A 26,532-nucleotide genomic window follows, 5' to 3' on the forward strand; every position below is an offset into this window, starting at 1 on the left:
GACAAGCACAATCACTACATCACACCCCACTTCTGATACCAGTTGTAGTGAGTCCAACTGAGTCGCAGACATTATCTTAGGAAGAACACTATTTATTTACACAACAGTATGTAACATAACACAATCTACACTCGGGTATCGAATTTCACTCTAACCACGCTACGGCAGAACTAGACACGGCTCGCTATCCCAGTCCGGACCACAAGCTGGGTCCCGGACCGCGTGGCTAGAAGCTGCTTCTCCCCAACGTGGATCCTCGTAACACCAACACACGAAGAACCTCGAGCTCCTCACGGGGCCCTCGTTATATGCCTCTGGGCTGGGGCTGGCTCCACCCTTCACCCTGCCCACCTTCCAGGTCTTTCGAGCTCCTTCTCAAAGGTTCCCGAGAGCTCCTTTGGACCACGTCACCGCCCCATGGCCCCCATCCACCGGTGGCCCCCCTCCAATATCATCCGGTCATGTGACAGCAGGTCAACCAGCGTATCATGCCCCAAGGTAACCCTGGCTGGCTGACGCTCCCTCACCGGGAGCCCGCACTGCACACTGCTCGCGGTGTCTCCGCGCTAACCAGCGCTCACCCAAGCCCCGCTAGGGCTGGTACTACATCCTGTAACCCAGGTTGCCCATAATGACAGCACCTTACCCGCCGTGGCTTCGTAAGCCCTGGCACCATACAGTGACAAGCACAGTCACTACAAATGTAAGCTCAGTGAGGGTCGAGCTCGGCTAGGGCCCGGAAATTTGCTTTGAAATGTAAGCTCGGCAAGGGCCGTGCTCGGCTATAGGTTGGAAATTTGAGAGTTGGCTAATATTGGCAGGTAGGAAGGGAACATCAAAGCAGTTAAAACATATATGGTTGATCACGTCCTTCCAATGATTGCTTAATTTGTATCCATCTTCTCGGTTGAAGTTATGTCTGTGTTCATAAATCTGGATGGCTTCGTGGATAAATCTTTGATGGTAGACCGAAGGTTTGCAGAGTACCTTGGTCTCGGAAAAGACAATATCGTGTGAGCCCACCACGTTCAAACAGTGATCAGCCACGGCAGAGGTATTGGTTCTGCCGTGTTTAAAATCTGCCTTGTGTTCGCGAACATGGTCCGAGACATGCCGTTTTGTTTCCCCAATGTAACTGCTATCCCAGACACAACTTAGTTTGTAGACACCAGGGTATTGCATTTCAGGAATCACATCCTTCACAGATGGGATCAAATCACGGATTTTGTGTACTGTGTTGAATCGAACCTGGATCTTGTGTTTGTTCAAAATTTTGGAAATCTTTTTGGTAACCCCTGCTATGTATGGAAAGGTGATGGTTTTGATTGGGTCCTCAGATGGTTCTCTCCCTATGGTTGGGGATACAGCTTTGTGAATTGTGTGATCCGAATATCCATTCATCTGAGGGCATGGCGTACGTGCTCCAGTTCACTGGATAGGTGGTGCTGGTCGGAGATGCAACGTGCCCTATGGTGTAGTGTTTTGATGAAGAAATTCTTCTGGGCTGGATGGTGGTGGAAATCAGGCTTTAGATAGGAATCCGTGTGAATGGGTTTCCTGTAGACAGAGTGTTCCAATGAGCCATCAGGTCTCTTCTCGATCAAAACATCCAGAAATAGTAGCTAGCCATAATTTTCCACTTCCAGGTAAATTTGATGGATGGGTGTATGATATTGATGTGGTTGAAAAATTGGTTCAGTGCTGGCAGGCCATGTGGCCAGATGACGAACGTGTCATCTACATATCTCTTCTGAAGGAAGGACGTAGGGTGGATGTCTGGATGGCATCTCTCTCAAATTTCTCCAAGAAAACATTTGTTACCACTGGCGATAAGGGAGAACCCATTGGGGTACCCTAATTTTGTTTGTAGAATGTACCATTCCAGGTGAAGTAAGTGTTGGTAAGGCAATGCCTCACCAAAGTTGGTACATCAGGATTCAGTCCCTGTTGGACCAAGTCTTCAATTATTGCAATGGTGTCAGGTACCTTGGTGAACAGCGAGACTACATCGAAACTGACAAGCAAATCATCTGGAGAGGACATAAAAACTGGGTGGTCTAGCAGCCGGAGGTTTTAGAGAGAGCTGCTTGGTTGGTTCGATTAGAGAAGTCGAATTAGTGATGATATTGTTGATTTTCGTAGCCAGGCAGTTGGTATGATTTCTATTGGTTTTGGTATAGCTGCCATCATTAAAAAGGTCCTGAATTTTGTTGTTGCATGTGGTTTTATCAATGATGACAGTGGCATTGCCCTTGTTAGCTGAGAGGATGACAATGTCATCTCTCTTTTCAATTGAGCGAGTTGAAAACGCTCGTCTTTACTGATGTTGCTAATGGGTTTCTTAGCGTTTTTGAGGATAGCAGCAATTTCGGATCTTGCAACGTCTGCCGGGATGTGTCCCAAACCATTGAGGGATATGTCGACTTGGGCAATGATATCATCCACTGGGATGTGTTTTGGGGTGACTGTGAAATTTAACCCTTTAGCTAGTACCGATTTTAGGCTGTCTCTAGCCCCGCCCACTTCACTTATGACCCTTGGGCTCTACTCGTCTCAAACCTTTATAACATCCTGTCTCAGCAGCTCTCCCGTCATATTTTTCCTGCCTCAGTAGCTCTCCCACTATATTTTTTTCACCTGATGACAATTGCTTGTGTTGCGATCGAAACGTCGTGATGTTTTTTTTATTTTTTTCTATCTACGTGGCTTTACCAAAAGACCCAAAGAATATGAATTCCTGCAGTCACGGAAGCTTTAAGTCAAGATTTAACCACCTCTATGGGGAAGGTTTCCACACAACTATTAGATATTTTAACAAACTTTGAGATAAGAAGGCTCATCTGATAGAGTCGCTCACTTTTCTGAAGAGATGCTACGACAATAAGGTAATACCGATCGCCTTTACACTGACATCTGCTGCTGTAACTTCTCCTAATGCTAAACGGATCTTGTTCAGGGCCGGCCTAGCCCTGATCTCAGAGACAATAAGTTTGCACCGATTTGAACTAGACAATTTAGACAAGACTCTCTTGCAATCACACTTAACATTGACAGACCATGTAGATAACATGACAGCCTCTTCAGCCGCCTCAATGTCAGCTAAATGCAAAGATAACCTGATTTCCAAGTTCAACCTCCTTTCCAAGAAGAAGCCAGATCCACACATTAAAAAGTTAGACGGTGACAAGATTGTTATCAATCAGAGTAACAGCCCAATTTCCGACAGCCTAAAATCGGTTCTAGCTAACGGATTTAATTTCGCAGCTACCCTTAAACTCATCCCAGTTGATGATATAATTGCCGAGGTTGACGTAGCCCTTAAGGGTCTGGGACACATTCCTGCAGACGTGGCAAGATCGGAAATTGCTGCAATCCTCAAAAACACTAAGACACCTATTATCAACACCAGCAAGGATGAGCGCTTTGAGCTTTCTCAGCTAAAAAAGAGAGATGACATAGTCATCCTCTCAGCCGACAAGGGCAATGCCACTGTCATCATGGACAAACCACATACAATAACAAAATTCAGGACCTACTTAATGATGGCAGCTATACCAAAATCAATAGAGATCCTACCAACCGCCTGGTTACGAAAACCAACAATATCATCACTGATGATATTGTAATCGAACTAACCAAGCGGCTTTCCTTAAAACCCTCTGCTGCTAGACCACCCAGATTTTATGGCTTACCAAAAATCCATAAAAAAGGTACACCACTCCGTCCTATCGTCTCCACCATTGACTCACCCACCTACAAGCTGGCCCGATTTCTGTCTGAGACCTTACAACCATTCACTGGTAAGACCACTTCAGCTGTACTTAACTCAGCTCACTTGGTATCATTAATTAAGGACATCTCACTATCTCCTGGTAATTTACCTGTCAGTTTCAATGTAGTATCTTTGTTTACCAAAGTTCCTGTGCTTGAGACCATTGCAATCATTGAAGATTTGGTCCCACAAGGACTGAATGCTGATGTACCGGCCCTGGTTAGAGACTGCCTCACCAATACTTACTTCACCTGGAACGGAACATTCTACAAACAAGTTGAAGGTACCCCTATGGGTTATCTCCAGCTGTAGCCAATGTTTTCATAGAAAAATTTAAGACAGATGCCATCCAGGCATCCACCCTACATCCTTCCTTGTGGAAGAGATACGTAGATGACACGTTCGTCATCTGGCCACGTGGCCTACCAGCTCTGGGCCAATTTTTCAACCACATCAATTCCATACACCCAGCCATCAAATTCACCATGGAGGTGGAAAAGGATGGAAAGTTACCATTCTTGGATGTTTTAATCGAAAAGAGACTAGATGGCTCAATGGGACACTCTGTGTACAGGAAAGCCAACCATACGGATGCCTACCTAAAACCTGACTCCCACCACCATCCATCCCAGAAGAATTCCCTCATCAAAACTCTACACCATAGAGCTAGTTGTATTTCCGACCATCACCACCTAGCCAGTGAACTGGAGCATGTACACCAAGCCCTGAAGATGAATGGATATTCAGACTACACAATCCGTAAAGCTATCACCCCAACCGTTGGGAAAGAACCATCTGAGGACCCAATCAAAACCATCACCTTGCCATACTTAGCAGGGGTTACCAAAAAGATTTCCAAAATCATGAGCAAACACAAGATCCAGGTTCGATTCAACACGGTACATCAAATTCGTGATCTGATTCCATCAATGAAGGATGTGATCCCTGACATGTGGAGTGAGTCGAACTGAGTTGCAGACATTATCTTGGGAGCAACATTATTTATTCACGTAACAATACGTAACATCACACAACCTACGCTCGGGTCTCGAATGCCCATCTAACTACGCTATGGCAGAACTAGACACGGTTCGCTATCCCGGTCCGGACCACAAGCTGGGTCCCAGACCGCGTGGCTAGAGGCTTCTTCTCCCCGACGTGGATCTTCGAACACCAACACTTGGAGAACCCCGAGCTCCTTACGGAGCTCTAATTATATGCTCCCAAGCTAGGGCTGGCTCTGCCCCTATCCCCGCCCACCTTCCAGGCTTCTCGAGCTCCTTCTCAAATGTACCCGAGAGCTCTTCGGGACCACGTGACCGCCCCTCGGCCCCCGTCCACCGGTGGCCCCCCTCCAGTATTGTCCGGTCACGTGACAACAGGTCAGCCAGAGTATCATGCCCCAGAGTAACCCTGGCTGGCTGACGCTCACTCTCGCTCCCTCACTGGGAGGCACCGCACACTGCTCGCGGTGCCTCTGCGCTAACCAGCGCTCACCCAACCACCGCTAGTGCTGGTACTGCAGCCTGAAACCTGGGCTGCCCACAATGACAACATTGCCGGCCATGACTTCGCAAGTCCCGGCACCACACAGTGACAAGTACAATCACTACACATGCAATACCCTTGTGTCTACAAACTAAGTTGTGTTTGCGGCAGTAGTTGCATTGGGGAAACTAAGCGACATGTCTCGGACCGTGTTCGTGAACATGAAGCAGATCTGAAACACGGTAGGACCAATACTTCAGCCGTGGCTTATCATTGTTTTAACGCTGTGGGCACACACAAAATTTATTTTTCCAAGATGAAGTTACTCTGCAAACCCACTGGCTATCAGCAAAGATTCGTTCATGAAGCCATCCAGATATATAAACACAGACACAATTTCAACCGAGAAGATGGGTACAAAACTGAGTAATCATTGGAAGGACGTTATTAACCAGTTTAAATCATAACTGGCTGTGATGTTTCCATCCTACCTACCGATGTTAGCAGTTATATTCGACTCTCTGAGTTACAGTACCAGGTTAAATGTCTTCACATTAACAGGCTAAATGTCTCACGAACACAGCCACCATTGCTCGTTTTCCTCGATGTGGCGGTTGCTCTCGTTTTTCTTACATTGACATGCTAATCTCTCACAATACAATGGCCACCTCCACAGCATCGTCATCGTGGAGGTAGCTCAGCTCTCCGATCTTACATTTACATGCAAATTAAATTTCTAGCCCCGCCCACTTCGCTTATGACTCTTGGGCGACACCCATCTCAAACCTTTATAACACCCTGCCTCAGCAGCTCTCCCGCTATATTTTTTCCTGCCTCAGTAGCTCTCCCGCTATCTTTTTTCACCTGATGACGATTGCTTATGTTGTGATCAAAACGTCATATTTTTATTATTTTTCTATCTACGTGGCTTTAACAAAAGACTAAAAAATATATTAATTCCTTCAGTCACGAAAGCTTTAAGTCAAGTCATAAACAAATTTAAAATGCACAGTTTTATTACATTTTCAACACAAATTTGTATTATTCTGGTAACTAGTCAAGTCTTCACATATTGTAATTTCCTCCAAACACTACAAAATGTTTATTATACACTTCCTCTTTGGAAAACAGGCATGTCTGAATCGACTCTAAACTGAAAAAAATGCATATTTACGGATACCATTCTGTGCAAATATACAATGATACATATACTGCATTTAAAAGTTAAAGGGGGCCCAATCCATCTATTTAGAGATGGATTGGGCCCCCAATTCTTTGGGGAATGACAGCCAAAGGAAGAGGGGTTAGTGTGATTTGGTGGATTGGGGGTTGGTGGATCATTAGCGATTGTAACAGCAATGTCACCGCGAGTCATCATCAATCAGCAGTGTTTAGATCCGAATCATCTAAAAGTTTGTTTCCACACTTTTGCAAAATTCCGGTGTTACGTGGAAATTAAAAAAAAGTGATTACAATAAATTCACACGGCAGTTGTTGGCCCGACTCTCCATGAGGAATGGGTGTAGCCCCATTCCAAAAAACATCCGGCAGCCAATCAGGAACCGGCGGATTGCCCAGCAACCAAGACCACCGTCATCCCCCCCCCCCCATGCAGCCAACACCATCATTAGCACCCTCTGTACGAGCAGGCCAACCCCCACCACACCCCTCATTACAGACCTTGGAAGGATTAACTAATATTTGTTCCCACTGTGTTATGTATGTTGGCTTCCGATATGCCTAATTTTAGTCATTGTTTTCATTTAGAATTTTTTTTGTTCCAAAAAACACATCACTTTTATATTTGTACCAGGACTGCAATTTCAGTGCCATGTTTGTTCAGGTGTGTACCCCCACATCAACACAAATTGTCTTCAGACCCATGGGTGCACATACATCATCACCAGCTATCAGTACCAACATGATCATCACATTCATCGCTACATCTTTCTGCATGTGCACCGTGCATGCCATTCACACAGCAGCACAGAGGTTGCCCCCTGTAGCCAAGCTGGTGTCTATGAGGGTTACAACTGCAAGTGCGCATGCGCTGTGTGGTATGCTGGGGTGGCAGTGAGAATGGGCATTGGCAAGTATCAAAGGTCATATAGACAAGCATGTATGGAAATGGAGGTGAATAACACACTCCCGTTCCTAGATCTTTTGCTTGGACATGGCCTAAACGGTAAAATAACACAGCGTTTACAGAAAGCAAACGCACACTGATGCCTATCTGAATGCAGAATCACATCATCATCCAGCTCAGAAATCCTCTCTTATCAAGACGCTCATACATCGGGCTAAAACAGTGTCAGATGGTGAGAGTCTAGTGAGAGAGATTAAACACGTTAAAGACGCACTACGACAGAATGGCTACAATAATGCTCAAATTAACAGAGCACTGAATGCCAAATCACGATCGCAAAGCAATACTGCTGAAAGCGACCAGATTGTTAAAACAATAAAAAATCCATATATCTCAGGAGTAACTGACAAATTAGCCTGTGTTTTGCAAAAGCAAAACATTACAGTAAGATTTGGTACAGTATACAAAATTCAAAAACTAGTATCTTGCACTAAAGACGCATTACCTAAATTATCAACATAAGGTGTATATCGGATTAATTCTTTATGTGGCAGCTGCTACATTGGACAGACGGGACGTAACATCAGCGTAAGACTAAAAGAACATCAGAGAAATATTAAATTATCTCAAACACAACTGTCGGCAGTGGCAGAACATGCTTGTCAACAAAGACACTCAATTGATTTTGACAATGTTGCAGTGTTGTGTAAAACTAATTATTACTGGCAAAGACTAATTAGAGAATCCATTGAAATTGAGAGGAATAAGAATAACTTGAATCGCTCTGACAGCTACAGGCTTAGTGCGGCCTGAAAGCGTATTATTAAATAATACACATTACATTTTGATTTAAAGAATTACTAATCTACAACTCATTACTAATCATAACCAATGACTGATTACTAATCGATTATATAATTACAATACCCCCCCCCTCCGCCTCTAATCACTGCACCTGATATGAGTTAAGTGATGACGTCACCCTGCTGCTCTATATAAAACCGGGAGCAAGCGAGGGCTTTACCATTCTGGCGAATTGCCCGATGATGCTGGATGTAATTACCAGCGAAACGTCGTACTCAAACTGTAAATGTGGATTCACTCTTCAACACACCGGTGGGCTAAATAAGTGAATTATTTGTCTTTTGTCAACGTGACACTTTTTTTGCTGATTGGCCATGTCGGGTGGTGGAGGGTTACGACACATTTATAAATAAACGCGATCTAACCCAAAAACCTTTATTATGAAGCTTGAACTAGCATGCCTTTAAAATGCCAATTGTATTCTCAATCACATAGCATTAGTGGCGATATCATTGTAATGCTTCTGTGGGCACAGCTGCACGGAATAGGTTCCGTGACCAAAGGGCCCTCCATATTGAGCAGTGAAGTCTATTATATGAGCCACGGTTGATTAGGCCAAAATGAAAGTGGAATCTTTACATTTTATCGAGGTGAGCATAAAAAAATAAGTGGCACATTTACAGAATGGGACCCTTTGCACTGCACGAAGCTGTCACCTTCGAGTGTGGTCTGATTGGCACTTGTGTCTACCTCTCGAAGGAAGTTAGCAATAGCATGGAAATAATGCCGGGTTATGGCCTTCTGCTGCTGTGTGACTGGCAGCCTGACGCAATGGTCTGCAGCAGTCACCAATGCACAAGTGACCTTTCAAATGTGTGGCAAGCAGATAAGTGTCGATTATGATGATGAGTGATAACAATAAATGACGATCACAACGACATTGCTGCTGCAGGTGATGATGATCAAATCAACTCCCAATCCATAATCGCACACCAGCCTTCATCTTGCGGTGATCCATCAAGAATTGCTTCCTAAGCTCTTTACTACTAGTGCACACACTGAAATTGTCTGCAACTTAAACATATCTCTCAGAATATATCCGATTTTTGTGGAGTTGGCAGTCATTCCACCAAGGAATGGCAGAATGACAGTGAAATTAGCTCGACAAATCGAGCTCTTAATCTCCTTTGACCAATGTCAGTCAGCTGTGTGACCAGATTCTGCTGTTTACTTCCTACAATGCAGACCTCAGTCAGATAATGGGTTAACCGCCGTAGGGATTTAATTGTTAGGCAAGAACTCTGCCACAGAACCACACATCTAGATTATATATATAAACACACAAAGTATACGGTATCTTTAGTGCAGTGTATGCGCTACATGAGTTCATATCTAGTTGGGCGACAACGTTGCAGTGCACTCAATTCCAAGGTAATAAGTTAACATATCACTTGTGAGTGTACTCAGCCCGCTGTCTCCCTCAGAATGCTAAACATGTATCATTTGTGGGAAGTAAGTAATTGTTGTCTCACAGTCATCATTGGAGATGATCAGCTGACCAAGCCGATATACTTATCCAATTTAATATTTGATTCACGCGTGAAGTACATATTCAGACACAAAACATTTCAAGGATTGTAGTATGCATTGCTACTGTGATACTCACTTCCCAGCTGTAATGAAGGAGAGGTCGCTGGTGTTGGTGAAGCGGACGGTGTTTGTGGTGCCAGCCGTTGGCAGTGAAACAGCATTTCCACACACAGCTTCCTTCTTGGTCACGTTCCAGATCACCACACTTTAAAGAGAAACACATTTTGTGCTTGGCTTGGATTACATGGTTATCTACCATCCTTTTTCTCTTGAAGTAAATTCAATTATGCAGGCCAATGTCATTGATTAATTGGGAGATATAACAGCTGAACAGTAGGTCTCATTTGCAACACTTATTTGGTACATCTGATTCCAATGTCAGGATCCAGCGATAAAAGCTAATCCGACTTCACAACCTGTCACATCACATTGTACAAAAGGGGTGATTTAATTATTCAAACCATTTCAATTTTGATTAATACTGTGTCTTGTCTAATTTAGAGTTTTCATATTAAATGTTTGCTTGTTTATTTTTGGAGCTTTAAAATGTAAGTAAACATTAAAACCAAATAACAAAAATACCTGCCATCATCCTGGCCTCCCAAGGATGCCAGGTAGAGGTCATTAGGTGAGAAGGCCAATGCTTCAACCTTCACCTTGTGCAAAGTGAGCCGGGCATGCAGCTCGCGCTTCTCAAAATTCCACAAAATCACGTCCGCCTGCGTTCAAAAGACCATTCAAGTACAGGGAACTGTGTGCATGTGGAATGCAAATGAGATTTCTCAATAGTATTTTCAGCAGGTGCAATCGTGCACATTTTTTTTATTAGGAAAGAGTTTACTTGAATGTAACAGATTCTGCTAAACACCTGGCACTGTTGCTTTCCACAATGATTTGACACAGTAAATGATGTTACTTGTGACTCTCAATAAGTTTGCCTGCTTTCTACCACACTTTAAAACAATAATAAAATTAATGAAGTGCATAATAGAGGTTTTTAGGGTTAGATCGCATAAATATATAAATGTGTCGTTAAAACCCGTCACCACCCGACACAGCCAACTAGTAAGGGTTGTCACGTAACTAGATCATGCCAATTTGTCACTAATACAGCACACCAGTGTGTTGGAGAGCCAAGCCACAACATTTACAATCTGAGTACGACTTTTTGCCAGTAATTACAACTAGATTGTAAATCATTAGACCTCTTTTGCCAGTACCAAAATATAAGAATAAAGTTTTTCCCCTTTATTCTGGCAACAAAACTGAAACCTTTTTACAAGGATTCATGTCTGCATTAACCACAATAATTGCAGTCAGAATGCAAACAAAAACAACACTGATAATTAATGCATTGTCCTTGAAACTGATTGGTCCACACCAGAGACAGCTTTCCTTAGAGCCTAGTCTCATACAGTGCGTTGTCTTTAAAATGTGTGCCTTTTGGCGTCATCTGGTCGAACACCGTATGAGACTAGGCTCTAAGGAAAGCTGTCTCTGGTGTGGACCAATAAGTTTCAAGGACAATGCATAAATTATCAGGTTTTTTTGCATTCTGACTGCAAACATGATTCCTTGCAAAAGGTTTCAGTTTTTGCAGATATTAAGAGACTTCCTTTGTTTGTTGCCAAAGAAAATTATTTCTGGAGAGACACAACTGCTCCTTTTCTTAATTAACACAAAGCAGCATACGTATATACAGTGTATCAGGAAATTAATGAAAGTGGACCAGGATGAAAATTATGAAATGGCTTTGTGTGTGTGAGTTATTAAGTCTAACAAGCTAAAATTTGAGTTTATGGGTTTTAACATTAAGCTCGACTTGATTTAATCTCGGTCCGCCTTCACTAAATGGCATAGGAATTCAAATTATTGACAGTGAACTAAAACTAATAATGGATATGTTCAGCAACAAAAAAATACTGTATGTATGAAGATAACAGATTTCAATCAGAATATATACATTTTTCAATCAGAGTATGTTGGTGAAGGACGGGACCAGAACAAGTTCAGATATCATTCACCATAATATTAGCCATGGTTGGTAATAATCTCAGGTCGCCGGGTTTGTACTGCAGTTCAATAACCAATTTACCACCATTCCGCCCCAATGATTTATATTTTGTACCTTAAAGCCCATGTAGGTAACTTGTCCGGATGCAACATAGTGGCCACTGTTAGACACAGCCAGACAAGACACGTTGTTGGTATGTCCATGCAGAAATGACTGACGGGCCCCCTTGAGGCTCCGGATGACCACAGTACAGCCCAGTGGATAGAGCAAGTGCTCACAATCGGGATGGGAAACCAGACCGGATGGCACCTGCCCTGCTCAACAAACACACACACACACACATCCAAAATGCAGACGCACATACCATCTATATAAATCTTCATTACCGAATAGAGTACTGCTAATATTAACACATACCGTTGAATACCAAAATTTAGTGTTGTGGAATACCAATACCTAAAGCCAGCATGGAAACATTTGTTTACACACAGTCACCCAGTACTCGCTTTGGTTATCAAGTAGAGCTGCTAAAAGATAACAGGTAGACCGATAGACATTTTCTGAATTGATATAATCGGTTCCAAAAGTCAGTAACCGGCAATTGTTTCCAGTGGAATTTTAGTCATGCACCGATTGGCACGTGCACACGTACAAATGGTACTGAGACCTAAGCCACCACGTTGTACATTTGCCTTCGCTTCTTAGTTAATAGGTAAAGGCCAACCCTGCAATTGCTTTTCTTACTCAAGCCATTGCTGACAGAAGGGCCTCCACTTGAGAGAGCTTTAGATGGTATACGATCTACTACTCTTCCACGCTGACCAGACCCTTTGGAATTTGGGCTTGTCCCACACTTCACCCCACCACTTACAACATGTCATTCAACTGTGGGTGTACCAATGTTTACTGCTCGGGAGCCAGAGACAGATGAATTCAAGACACTTTCCCAACCAATTCTTTCAACTGTTGCGCCGGGATATGGAGTCGAAACGGCAACCTCTGTATTGCAAGTCCAGTGTACTAACCATTACACTGCAGCAGCTCCCTTGATTTCTCAGTTTAAAAGGGAATGTTTTGTTTATCAATAGACATCGTTTATGTGCAGCAAACCAGCAACTGTTATTTAACTATTTTATTTCATGCGTTTACGGGTAATGGAAAAAAAGATTGAAACACCCTTCTCCCCAGCTCTCCGTTGCAATTTCAATAAATCTGAAAAACTGTAACCTGACTCATCCGAATTAGTGTTTGAAAACGTCGTACAGCAGAGATGAGTGAATGTTAAGATTTGATCAAATCAGTAAGACATTGTATCGTGTCAATAAAATATTTATTTAATGTAATTCAATATTTAGTTTCTGAATTACATATTCATCACGGCTCTGTATAATGTAATGGCTTGCCTGAATTTGCGATATAAATTCCTCTCTGTTTTGTACAATGTAATTTTCGATAGAAGAATAAGATAATAGTGGCGCTCAGGATACATCATTCATTGACACTCCATGCCATGCACTAGTCCTTTTATGGTAATGTAGCTGTGGAGAATTCTGATGAATTGGACAGGAAAAGTCAATGATTGCTGAACATATAATACGGCTATATTAAATAGCGATGATCATGCTTGACAAGTCATCATGACAACCAGTAGCATTATCTCATTAGGTGATAGCCTATGGGCATCTCAAACCGGTACCTAACCCTAATCAGCTCTTCGATTGTCACTCAACAGAAATCATTCTTTTCGCAGCTCTACCTTTCCTTACTATAACACAAGTAACCTTGTTCATCTTTCCACATTCTTTGATTTAAAAAAAAAACACTCTTGGGGATCCATGGACAGGCAAATTATGGATTGAGGTCAGTACCACCCTTAAAATTAAATTTCAGCAATAAATAAAGGAGATGGGAAACATAAATTAGCTTTTCGTCAGCTTAGTGGCGCATTAATATGTAATGACCACCGCGATTCATCAGGGACAACTTGCAGTCTTCTCTTTCAGTGTAGGGCAGTTTTATTATAACCTCACGAACAATGTATGTTGAACTTCTTTCACACCGTTCGTAGCCAACCGTGCTAATCGGAGGTGCAGGGGAAGGACAACAACTAAAGACACAACACATTGGCGGTGACAGCGCCAATGGAGGTGTCCATTCCTGCACAATTCTTTAAATCAAAGACAGAATAAGAATGAACTCGTTTGGCACCCGTTTAGCTATCGAAAAGAGAAGAATTTAAAATATATAAAGTCAATTAATTTGTCTGACTTAGCGAGTAGCTCAGGAAAGACTTTCACTTTGCTTTATTTAATAGAGCATAGCTGAATTGTCTCTTGGAAATGAGACATTCTGGAAAATACAATTTGTGGATTACAAACTAAACACAAAAAGCAGCTCTAAAGAAATTCGTTTTCAATCTGGAGACGATAACGTCAGCAAAGGAATATAGTGTATCACGGCGAACTCGGTGATGCGTAAATCCTCATGCACACTCGACCGCTCTCTTGTACTCTTCACTTCATCCACCTGGCACCACAGGGCCCTATGAATATTCACCACTCGTCCGCTCTACATCCACCTGCCACCCGGCAACTCCAAATCTTCCGCACTTATGCTGCCGCGTCCACTCCGTCGGCCCGCGCCAAACTCCTCCGTTCGGTATCTCTCTCACGCGGCGCCGTCACCGCGGCTTGACACCGCTTACCCGGGGCCTTCTCCCTCTCGGACTCTCCCTTTACTTTAGTCCTTGACTTAAAACTTTCGTGACTGCAGGAATTCATATTCTATGGTTCTTTCGGTAAAGTCACGTCGATAGAAAAAATTAATAACAATAAAATAATAATAAAAAAGTTATTATTTTATAGAAAAAATTAATAACAATAAAATAATAATAAAAGTTAATGTTATTTTATTGTTATTATTTTTTCTATCTACGTGACTTTACCGAAAGAACCATAGAATACTTTAATCCTGTTACCCGAGCCACACCCCCCCATGATATCACCCATTATCTCCCCTAAAACCCGCTGTCCCCCCCCATATTTTCATCCCCATTGGCAAATCGGGCCATACGACCCCTGGGGCATCCCAGTGTCCACCTTGCCACCACCTATTCATCAAAGCTTGGTGCCTTGACAACTCAGGTCCGTTTCCTCGTCCCTCGCAAGCTGTCCTCGAAGACCTCAACTCCCCTTGGCTGGCTCTATAACACTTTGTCCTCGGTTGCCCTTGCTCCCTCTATGCTGTCCCCCGTCTGATTACGCAATCTCCATACTGTGTGTGCGGGTGCCCCAAGCCCCTGGTAGTGTGGGTCACTATATATATAAAAGGCAAAGTTGTGAATATGTGCGTCTGTTCAAAATGTTTAGTGTACTTCCCGACATGCAACAAACTGGAAATTTTCCATGTTGGTACTTTCCAGACTGTACACCATGCAAAAATTATAAAAATAGACTTTTGTGGAAGCGTAACGCATTGTAGTGTAGTGGTTAGCGCGCTGCGCTACGAACCCGGTGACCCGAGTTCGATTCCCGCTCACGACCACCACCGGTGACGATTATTTTAACCGGTCCTGGGCCTCCCCTAGGTCGACTCAGCCTCAAACGACTAATTGCTGTGGTGTGTGAACATCGCCAATGGGAAGACAAAGGCGGCCGGGCGTGGTGAATCCAAGTCCCGGGCGAAGCCGGGTAGTAAAGCTAGTAACACATACGACAGATTGGTGGATCACTGCGCAGGTAGGGGATTAATTTCCCGCAATCATAACTGGCAGAGAAATAACAAATAACACACTCACCATAGTTATTTTGCTAATTTTCCAAATTTAAATGCTCACGTTTATAAAATGACGATTATTTAACGATATGCCAAGCTTTCTATGATACCTTGAAGAAATCCATGGGCCTTGGACTTCAGGTTAGACGGAAGTGGAGAGGGTTAGACCATGACCTATTCTGTTATACTCATGATCATGAGAACACAATGATCATTACTTAAAACAAAACAAACAATAAAAAAAAACAATACCGTACTCTTGTTATAAAAAAAGCAGCAATGGAACGCATGCATATGTATTGTGTTCGGGCTGTACGTGTCAATCAACTGCTGGACGAAGGCCTCCCCAAAGTGTGCGCGTCGCGCGGACTATTTGACCATATTGTAGGATAATGGATTTTTGCAGCACTACCCTGTGCTGCCCACAACGTACCGTGGATTACCTATAACACCTGTTATGCATGCTCTCTCATTCGAGCACTCCCAGGACTCAAAGCCCGCTTAGCTTCCGTGGTCGGGTGCATTTGGGATGATTTGGTCACTGGCATTGCTGTGATTACAATACAATACTGTATTATTATTATTCACGACAGTAAACAATTGTGAATCATTACCGTAACAGTGCGATGAGCTATTCGTGCGAATATCATTACTGCGTTACTCGTGACTTAAAAATGTTGCACAGAGTGCGAGAGTTCAGACGTTCCTACTATTATTATTATTACTCTCTATTTGACTACACAAAGTATTGTATTCTTGATTCATTCATATTCAGCCACGTATGATCCACTGCTGGATGAAAGTCTCCCGAAGTCACTATCTTTCACGGTCACCATCATCATCAGCCATGGCCCATTCACTGCTGGATGAAAGTCTCCCCAAAGTTGTCGCCATCTCCCGTGATCCTCATCAACAGCAGCCATGGTCAATCCACTGCTGGATGAAAACCACCCCTAAGCCCTTGCCACCTGCGATGTTAATAATCCACCTTTAGCACCTGCACACATGACCCGATTCCATCGCTCCATCTTCCCGGCGGAGGTCCTCTCGAACGCGTTCTCTCTTTTGGCTCACACTACCGTTATGATTCTTGCCCATTCGTCCATCAACTCTTAATGTAGTCAATAACACGTTCTGCCCAAGACCCATATATATTGATTTGAAGCTTTCGTGACCGCAGGAATCCATACTCCTTGGTTCTTTCGGTAAAGTCACGTAGGTATAAAATAAAATAAATCACGACGTTTCGGGCGCAACACAAGCGTCCGTCATCAGATTGGAAAACAGTGTTGCCGTTTTAAAACTGTTTTAAAACTGTTTTAAAACAGTCTGCCTTAGAAGCAGACTAAGGCTTTCCCACCTGATGACGGACGCTTGCGTTGCGCCCGAAACGTCGTGATTTATTTTATTTCATACCCACGTGACTTTACCGAAAGAACCAAAGAGCACCCACACACATATATAATATTTCCTAACAAATAACATGGTGCCATTAACCTGTGTACGTTGTCTTATCCGCAATGAGGGTTTATTCTCTATCTTCGGTGCAATCCCCAAACGTGCGCCTCACTCTTATCAGTGTCACGATCTCTCCACCGCTGGATGAAAAGGCCAATGCGAACGGTCTGCTTTGCCGGTACGTCCAACCGCTTCGCTTGCGTGCCTCGCTCCAGCCCCGAGCATGCGACAATCCCATTCGCCACGTGGCTTGACCGCCCCCAACGTGAAACTGCAGCCGCTGCGAGGTCTCATCGAGTCTCCGTCGAACGCAAAGAAGGTAAACCCCCATCCCCCACACCCCTCACGCCGCCACTCACCACCGGCTGCACACCGGGCATCGACCGCCGCTCACGGCGGTGACCGAGAAGCGATCTCCTTGCTCACCGTTGAAACCAATCACCGATTCCAGCTCCAGACGCGTCCCTTGCCCGTCAGCCATGGTCGCCTCCTCACGCGACAACTTTAAGCGCGGCCCACGGTGTTTCTCGCACAATCTTGATCTCTTGTCGTCTGAGGTACGCCACCGACCAAACTCTTAATGTATCGCTCGGATTGAACTCCCGTTCCGGTGCGATCGCTGACCGGCAGATTGTTTAGCGTCCCGTTGCCATGGAGTCGCTCGGGGCAACAGCCCCCTCCACCCCCTCCCCTCTACCCCCGCCCCCTCCACCCCCGCCCCTCCCCTCCACCCCCGCCCCTACCCCGCCCGCCCCCTTTTAACCCCCACCCCCTCGGCCTCACACCTTTAAAGGGGCAGTGTCGTCTCACGCGTGCCATTCATAAAAAAAAATCAACAGTCGTGCCAGTTCTCGTATTGCGTATGGCTGCGATGTTAACTCATAACTGTCAACCCTTTATCAGTGTCCTATCGTGTTACAGGCCAATTCAGACCTTATCGGTCACCCCGTGTCCTTATAAATCTCAACGTTCATCCTACAATTAAGTCCCATCGCAAGGAAGAAACACAAATAGACACTCACCGCTAGTACACTCACCAACACGTACTCTCAACCAATACACTCACCACTACATACCTGTTAACCCCTTATCAGTGCCCTACCTTGTTACAGACTAATTCAGACCTCAATGGTCACCCCGTATCCTTATAAATCTCTACGTTCATCCTGCAAAGTCCCATCACAAGGGAGAAACACAGACACGTCTTTTTGCCCGTATTGAAACGGCTGTACGCCGTATGGACCTGAAAACTACATTTTCCTGTACACGAATAAGGGTAAACCGTATGGGTTGGCAGGCATGTCAACTAAACGATACTTTTTTTTATTTCACCAGAGGTGAGGCCCACTGAGCTGTACAGCTCTTTCTCAGTAGCGACCAGGCCATAGATGATAGCTGAAACAAAGTGGCTTATCTCGTGGAAATGTATAGCAGTGCAAATACTCAAAACGCGTGATGTTGATTCTAAATGCGGAGGTGGAAAACCCGGAGGACCCGGAGAAAAATCCACGCGACCACGGGGGGAAAGAGAGAGAAACATAGACATGCGAACTCCAAATATAGAGCAAGCGTCAGGATTGGGTTCGAACCCACGACCTCCTGTATACCACGCAAGGAAGTGAACATCTAGCCACCGTGTGCTCAGGAGTTAGATGCCGGACGTCGATGTTAGCTGCTAGCCACGACGAGATAGGCTTCAGGAGAGAGTCCCTGTAATGTTATTTGTCCCTCCTAAATGCCCGTTGTGTTAAAATGTCAAAATCACATTTAATTTAAAAGTTTGAATAAGAATCTTAAGGAGTAAGACATTGCATTGCTCCATCTGATTTTTACAAACTGGATACATTTTTCAGAGTTTTGCCCCCCACCCCCCCCCCCCCCTGCAAAGTTAATTGATTTAGTTATAAAAAAAAAACCTGTCGTGTGTGGTTTTTTTCGCGGCTGAGCTGTACGGCTCTCACATTTGTTTTCGCTTTGTCGTCATTTGTACCCCGTATTGTTCGGCACGGTGCGCGCTTTTGGCTGAACCAAACATAAACTGACTTGTCCGACGTTTTGCCGCACGTGCTTTGCGTCATCACGGTGCAGAGGGAACACATCAGCCGTCATACTGGACAACATGCGATAACAACCCGACACACAGATCGGGAGACCGTGTTTGTTTGATTTTAATATCGAAGATGGCATTCTCTTGCTCCTGGACAGAAATGACTCACCACCGCTGCTGCTGCTGCACAAACATTCTATAGTGTGTTTATAAAAAAAAAAACATTCTATAGTGTGTTTATAAAAAAAAAATACACCTCAGGGAGTCCTCCATGATAATTAGTTGTATTTAAATTGCCACTTCTGTAATGAATGGCATAATGGATCCCTTTATTACTGCTGCTTTTTGTTCCTCTCGAAATACACAAGGTTGTGAATTGTTTAACAGCCTGGTCATTAAAGATCTTGTTATATCACTAACATCATATGCAAGGGCGGTCTGTTGTATTTTGCCGCTCTCACTCCCGCTAATCTTTCCCTCATTTGATTTTATTACTCTTCGTCACTCTAATAATAATAGGGGTTTTTCCCCTTTTTTCTGGCAACAAAACGGAAACCTTTTTACAAGGATTCATGTCTGCATTAACCACAATACCTGCAGTCAAAATGCAAACAAAAAACATACTATGATAATATATGCATTGTCCTTGAAACTGATTGGTCCACACCAAGGGACGGCTTTCTTTTGAGCCTCGACCCAATTGGTGCTCGACCAGATGACGTACGCCAAAAGGCGCCAAAAGGCGTACGTCATCTGGTCGAGCACCAATTGGGTCGAGGCTCAAAAGAAAGCCGTCCCTTGGTGTGAACCAATCAGTTTCAAGGACAACGCATATATTATCATAGTATGTTTTTTGTTTGCATTTTGACTGCAGGTATTGTGGTTAATGCAGACTTGAATCCTTGTAAAAAGGTTTCAGTTTTGTTGCCAGAAAAAAGGGGAAAACCCCTATTATTACATTTTGGTACTGGCAAAGGAGGTCTAATGATCTTCGTCACTCTTCAAGCTATTTATTTCCCCATACATTTGCAATTAAAACACTTGTTATCGCTTGAGTGGAGGTTATCAACGTGTTAAGTCCCTTAAGTTCAACGTGCACCTAGTTTGAGTGGCCTTTACCTTAATTTGTTGCCACCACATGTAACCCGGTCTTGAGGCACATAGATACGTACATATGCCTTCAGAAAAAAAGGACACTCAAATTTTTCATCACATGTAAATAAAAAAAATCCCCCAAAATATTACACATAACGACTTGAAATCATAGCTGACAAAATGCAAGAAGGGTGGAAGTATTTCAATTATGTAAAACACATCCTCAATATGGGAGCCATCTAGCATCCGCAATCACCGTTTCACCATAACCACACGATGCTCGGTGCTATACACCCATTTTGTTCACGACTGTTTCTCGTGCGAAATATAAAATTGCCTTAGTAAACCTGGTGAAAATATATATTTTTTACGAACAATGGATTGAAGAACTTAAGGGCATCAAGATAAATGGGGAACGTATTTACAGATTTACTGTTGAGATAAATCTCAGCAAAATGATTGAATCGCTTCATAAAGAAGACTCCAATGTTTAGCTCAAAATGATTGAATCGCTTCATAACGAAGACTTCAATGTTTAGCTCAAGATACAATGTGAGCAAAATAAAAGTCACATCCAACAATTTCGCTAAATAAATTAATATGCCTGTTGGACACAGGCACAAATGGAAACCACAATTTGAGCATGCACACTTAGGGTAGTTATTGACGTTGGAGAGGGACTAAAATTATGAAATGAAGAGACAGACGACATGGCGAGATGTTAGCTACCTCCCCCGGTATGCAGGAGGTCGTGGGTTCGATGCTAACCCTGATGCCTGTATGTTTGGAGTTTCCATCTTCTCCCCGTGGTCGTGTGGATTTTTCTCTGGGTCCTCCGGTTTTCCCTTCACATTTAGAAACATGCTTTTAGAGTTATTTGCATGTGATACATTTCTCATAAGCCACTCCGTTGAGCTATGATTTGTGGCCAGGTCGTTTCTGAAATGAAAAAAATGTCTAAAGCTCAGTGGGCTTTGTCTGGTAAAATCAAATTAAAAAATTGTTTTGAGTTTAGTTTAGAGAGCAGGTTGGAGTGCTTTTAAACATTTTTTTTATTTGATCGTGAAAAGAACCACATCAGTGACAACAAAGTAAGGTTTTCAATCGGTGCACATTGCCGGGTATGACATCAGATTTGAAGCATATACACCGATAAAGAAAATGTAATAAAGGCACGGAGATGTGCTTCTTTCTGTCTCTATATTTTTACATATTAGTTTCATTTATTAGGATTTACCCTATGAGCCATTCGGCTCTTGATTTGGATTCAACCGCAACAAACAATAAAATTACAAGATACACCTAAAATCCATTGTACACAAATCTAAACGTCACGTACGTAAACAATAAAATCCTGCAGAAAAAGCACCACTCGTCCATGCTGCGTACAAAAAGTGCAAAAAAATCCATTTCGATGTTTGATTCCAATAACAATCATAATACAATACAGATCGGAATTTTAAGTATAAATCTATACTAAATAAAAAAAATCGGGCCAAACCAAGCCCCTCTAAAACTTACTAAAACAATGCTATGTAAACAACGTAACAGTTTTCCCAACAAATGTGATTAAAGTTTACAATAGCGACACACACAACACACATCACTAAACCTAGCATGGATCAGAGAACCAATGCAGATTACAGACATCATATTGACTAGTAATAGAAGTAAGTAGTCATTGGTAGGACACATCGCTAGAAGGGATAATGACCGGTGGTCGAGACTGATGATGGAGTGGTAACCAAACGAGAAGACATGTCCGAGATAGACATCCAGTGCAGAGATGGAGCGACAAGATTAGTTCGTGCACAGCAGCGAGATTAAGTTTTGCATCGCAAGATCGATCATGGTGGATGACAACAGCTTGTGGAGAGGCCTTCATCTATCAGTGGATAGATCATGGCTGCTGATGATGAACGTTATATTGGAATTAATGAACTTGTCCGATTTTTTCTTATTTTACCAGGTAAGGCCCCACTGAACTATATATCTATTTTTCAGAAGTGACCTGGCTATCACAAATGATAGCTCAAAGAAATGGCTTATCACGTGGAAATTCATAGCAGCTAAAAACTCTAAACGCAATTTGATTCTAAATGTGGAGGGAAAAACCGGAGGACCTCGAAAAAAATCCACACGACCACGGGGGAGAGCATGCAAATTCCAACTATACAGGCGTCAGGGTCGGATCGAACCCACGACTTCCTGCATACCAGGCGAGGTAATGAACATCTCGCCACCGTGCAATGTAATATTTGTAGTTCTTACCTCGTATTATTTAGCGTGTGCGGTTTGTGCTGAAACCAGGTGCGCGGTTTCAGAATTTGAGCCTTATGGCGGGACCCCGGGGTCCCGAATAAACGGAAGTCAAAATCGTAATTAATTTCTTTTTGGCGACTACGTCCCACATAAACGCCGCAACCCACCTGGCGCAGATCGTTCTGTTGTCGTCTCGTCCAAGCGTAGCAGCGAGGACGAATGCGCACAAGAGCTGAACAAGCGAATGCACTCCATGCTCGGGTATGGGCAGGATCATGAGTCTTATCAAAAGCTGCTCAAACTGCGTACACGACTTAAGTCCTTTATTTATTATAACGGTATGCATAATAATACAGTGAAACTGCTCTCATCTTCATTATTATTTGTGACCTACCAATGTCTGCAGCCAGGATCAACCGATGACAATCCTATTACCTGCAGATATTTAACAGATGAGATGCGTTGCACCGTTAATTCCTCCTGTTTGATAATACTTCTCTTGTCCGTATGCATCTGTGCAGATAGGTTTTTTTGCGGTTAAGCCATAGTCCCCACATATCAATGCGGATAAGAGGAGCGGCGACCCACTCACCTGCAGAGTAACATTGGTATAAACGCTTGTTACAATATGAACAGTGCATTGAAAACGCGTACTATTTTATGTATTGTTTACAAAGTTTGTTCACAAATCCACACTGAGAAACACGATGATTGACAGAGGGGTGTAAAAAAAAAATTCGATAGTGTATTTAATTAGAGGTATTGCAGGTAAGTAGTTTTCAGTTTTAAAGGCATGATTTAATAAGATGACACTTGCAACCATCCTTCAAACCCATTGGTGAAAAAGAGCAAAGTTTTTGTTTACATTATAATATAATCACCCAGGAATGTCTGTCCTTAACGCTCGTGACGTCACTCCACATCGACCAGCCCCTCTCATTAATATTCATGAGCAGGTGACGTTCGCCAAATGGACACCCCCCCCCACACCTCATTAAATATCATGAGCGGGTGACATCACTCAATATGGAGTACTCCCCCCCCCCTCACTAATAATCATGCGCAAGTGACATCACTCCACATCGTTCAGCCCCCCTCATTAATAATCATGAGCAGGTGACATCCTCCAAATGGATTCACCCCTCATTAATAATCATGAGCAGGTGACGTCACTACACATCGAACAGCCCCCCCTCATTAATAATCATTAGCAGGTGACGTCCTCCAAATGGACACCTCCCCCATTCATAATAATTAGCGGCCGACGTCACTCCACATGGGGGGCCGAGGCGCCTCCTCCCCCCTCCTCGGCGTCAACTCACAACCCTCACTACAACGGCAGAATCCTCACATCACGCGATCTCCGTAACGCTGTTGTTGAGACATCAAAGTAAAAAGGACGTCGTGATCAACAAGGGATTATAACCTATACTCTTTGGTTCTTTCGGAAAAGTCACGTAGGTATAAAACAAAATAAATCACGACGTTTCGGGCGCAACACAAGCATCCGTCATCAGGTGCACTTTTACCAAATGAACCAAAGAGTATGGATTCCTGCAGTCACGAAAGCTTCAAATCAAGATTGGATTATAACTTTTAAATGAAATAAGTCTCGATTTGAAGCTGTCGTGACTGCAAGGATTCATCCTCTTTGGTTCTTTCGGTAAAGTCACGTAGAATGAGAATAAAATAATAAAATAACAATAACATTCTCACGACGTTTCGGCCACAACGCAAGTGGCCGTCTTCAGGTGAAAGGTACAGAACTTGTCGGGACGACAGAGCTTCAATGAACGCTGTTAAGATTCGTAGCGACTTTTAAGCTGGTTGGGAGAAGTGAGGCCCCTTGACAAAGGGGTTTACATATCAATAGCTGAGGGATTAGCTTGTGACTGGTCGTGGAAATGGCTATGTTAAAGTCAAAACCTACACATCCACAGAGGCAACTAGTAATTTAGCATTAAAATAGCTCAGGGATTAGCTTGTGACTGGTCACAGGAATGGCTATGTTAAAGTCAAAACCTACACATCCACAGAGGCAACTAGTAATTTAGCATTGAAATAGCTAAGGGATTAGCTTGTGCAAATAGCTGAGGGATTAGCTTGTGACTGGTCACGGAAATGGCTATGTTAAAGTCAAAACCTACATATCCACAGAGGCAATTAGTAATTTAGCATTGAAATAGCTAAGGGATTAGCTTGTGACTGGTCACAGAAAGAGATGTTAAAGTAAAGGCCTACACATCCACAGAGCTTCAATGAACGCTGTTAAGATTCGTAGCGACTTTTAAGCTGGTTGGGAGAAGTGAGGCACCTTGACAAAAGGGGTTTACATATCAAATAGCTGAGGGATTAGCTTGTGACTGGTCACGGAAATGGCTATGTTAAAGTCAAAACCTACACATCCACAGAGGCATCTAGTAATTTAGCATTGCAATAGCTAAGGGATTAGCTTGTGACTCGTCACAGGAATGGCTATGTTAAAGTCAAAACCTACACATCCACAGAGGCAAATAGTAATTTAGCATTGAAATAGCTAAGGGATTAGCTTGTGACTGGTCACAGAAATAGATGTTGAAGTCAAAGCCTACACATTCACAGAGGCACCTCGTACATGGACGCCAAAGGAGGCTGCAACAACTCAACTATCATACAGTAATGCGATGTGAAAAACCTAATTCTAATTTACATCAATATAATAAATGTACTCAATATATTCTTCAATAAGCTGAGCTATTAACATTAACTGGGTATACACTACACTATATAATGAATATCATATAGTAAACCAATGAAAACTAAAATATAAACTACCTCAATGTTATATCACAATGTTATATGGTGAAAAAACGGGTGGATTCTTACCTTCCACTTCAGCACCACGGACAGCTACGTTCAGACGGACGAATCCATCCATGGTTGGAGCGGAGGAGGAAGGAGGAGAGAAACAGCTGCGAGGCGCTGTTATACTCCATGTTATAAACCATACCATTAACCGTGGTGTGAGAGGTATTAAGAGTCAGTGCCAGCGAAAGAGCTGCGGTCTGAAGGTCCTCGTAAAATACAATTAATTAAGAACCGAAATGGTTTAAAACATCTTTCCAATGGTTACTAAGCCAGAATCCATCTTCTCGGTTGAAATTGTCTCTGTGTTTGTATATGTGGATGGCCTCATGAACGAATCTCTCATGGTAGTCGGTTGGTTTGCAAAGAACCTCTGTCTTGGAGAAGTCAATGTCATGTGAACCCACTGAATTATAACAGTGATCTGCCACGGCAGAGGAGTTCGTTCTACCATGTTTCAAGTCTGCTTTATGTTCGCGGATGTAGTCTGAGATATGTCGTTTGGTTTCTCCAATGTAGCTACTACCACAGAGGCACTTTAGTTTATAAACGCCCGGGTACTGTATGTCTGGAACAGCATCTTTTACAGATGGAACCAGATCACGGATTTTATGTACTGTGTTGAATCGGACCTGGATCTTGTGTTTATTCAGGATTTTGGAGATCTTTTTACGTGTAGGTTTTGACTTTAACATAGCCATTTCCGTGACCAGTCACAAGCTAATCCCTCAGCTATTTAATATGTAAACCCCTTTGTCAAGGTGCCTCACTTCTCCCAACCAGCTTAAAAGTCGCTACGAATCTTAACAGCGTTCATTGAAGCTCTGTGGATGTGTAGGCCTTTACTCTAACATCTATTTCTGTGACCAGTCACAAGCTAATCCCTCAGCTATTTGCACAAGCTAATCCCTTAGCTATTTCAATGATAAATTACTAGTTGTCTCTGTGGATGTGTAGGTTTTGACTTTAACATAGCCATTCCTGTGACCAGTCACAAGCTAATGCCTGAGCTATTTCAATGCTAAATTACTAGTTGCCTCTATGGATGTGTAAGTTTTGACTTTAACATAGCCATTTCCGCGACCAGTCACAAGCTAATCCTTCAGCTATTTGCACAAGCTAATCCCTTAGCTATTTCAATGCTAAATTACTAGTTGCCTCTGTGGATGTGTAGGTTTTGACTTTAACATAGCCATTTTCGTGACCAGTCACAAGCTAATCCCTCAGCTATTTGATATGTAAACCCCTTTGTCAAGGTGCCTCACTTCTCCCAACCAGCTTAAAAGTCGCTACTAATC

At 43.1% G+C, this 26,532-nt stretch overlaps 1 protein-coding gene across 4 annotated transcripts in view; it reads right to left on the bottom strand.

The window, feature by feature from the left end:
- CFAP52 (cilia and flagella associated protein 52) overlaps positions 1–26,532 on the bottom strand; it is a 270,832-nt gene that overhangs the window by 58,311 nt on the left and 185,989 nt on the right. For 2 of the 4 annotated variants that reach the window (XM_032967311.2, XM_032967310.2), the window contains exons 3-5: positions 11,869–12,068; positions 10,323–10,459; positions 9,817–9,945 (exon numbers count right to left, since the gene is read on the bottom strand). In XM_032967311.2, coding sequence (XP_032823202.2) covers positions 9,817–9,945; positions 10,323–10,459; positions 11,869–12,068 — 466 coding nt within the window. Of the gene's footprint in view, positions 1–9,816; positions 9,946–10,322; positions 10,460–11,868; positions 12,069–17,345; positions 17,366–17,412; positions 17,656–26,532 lie in introns of those variants that run through there. The other 2 variants (XM_032967312.2, XM_032967313.2) reach the window with 2 other exon arrangements.

This window comes from Petromyzon marinus, chromosome 37, assembly GCF_048934315.1.
Source record: "Petromyzon marinus isolate PM22_M1 ecotype Great Lakes invasive population chromosome 37, UKy_Petmar_22M1.pri1.0, whole genome shotgun sequence".
Classification (NCBI taxonomy): domain Eukaryota; kingdom Metazoa; phylum Chordata; class Hyperoartia; order Petromyzontiformes; family Petromyzontidae; genus Petromyzon; species Petromyzon marinus.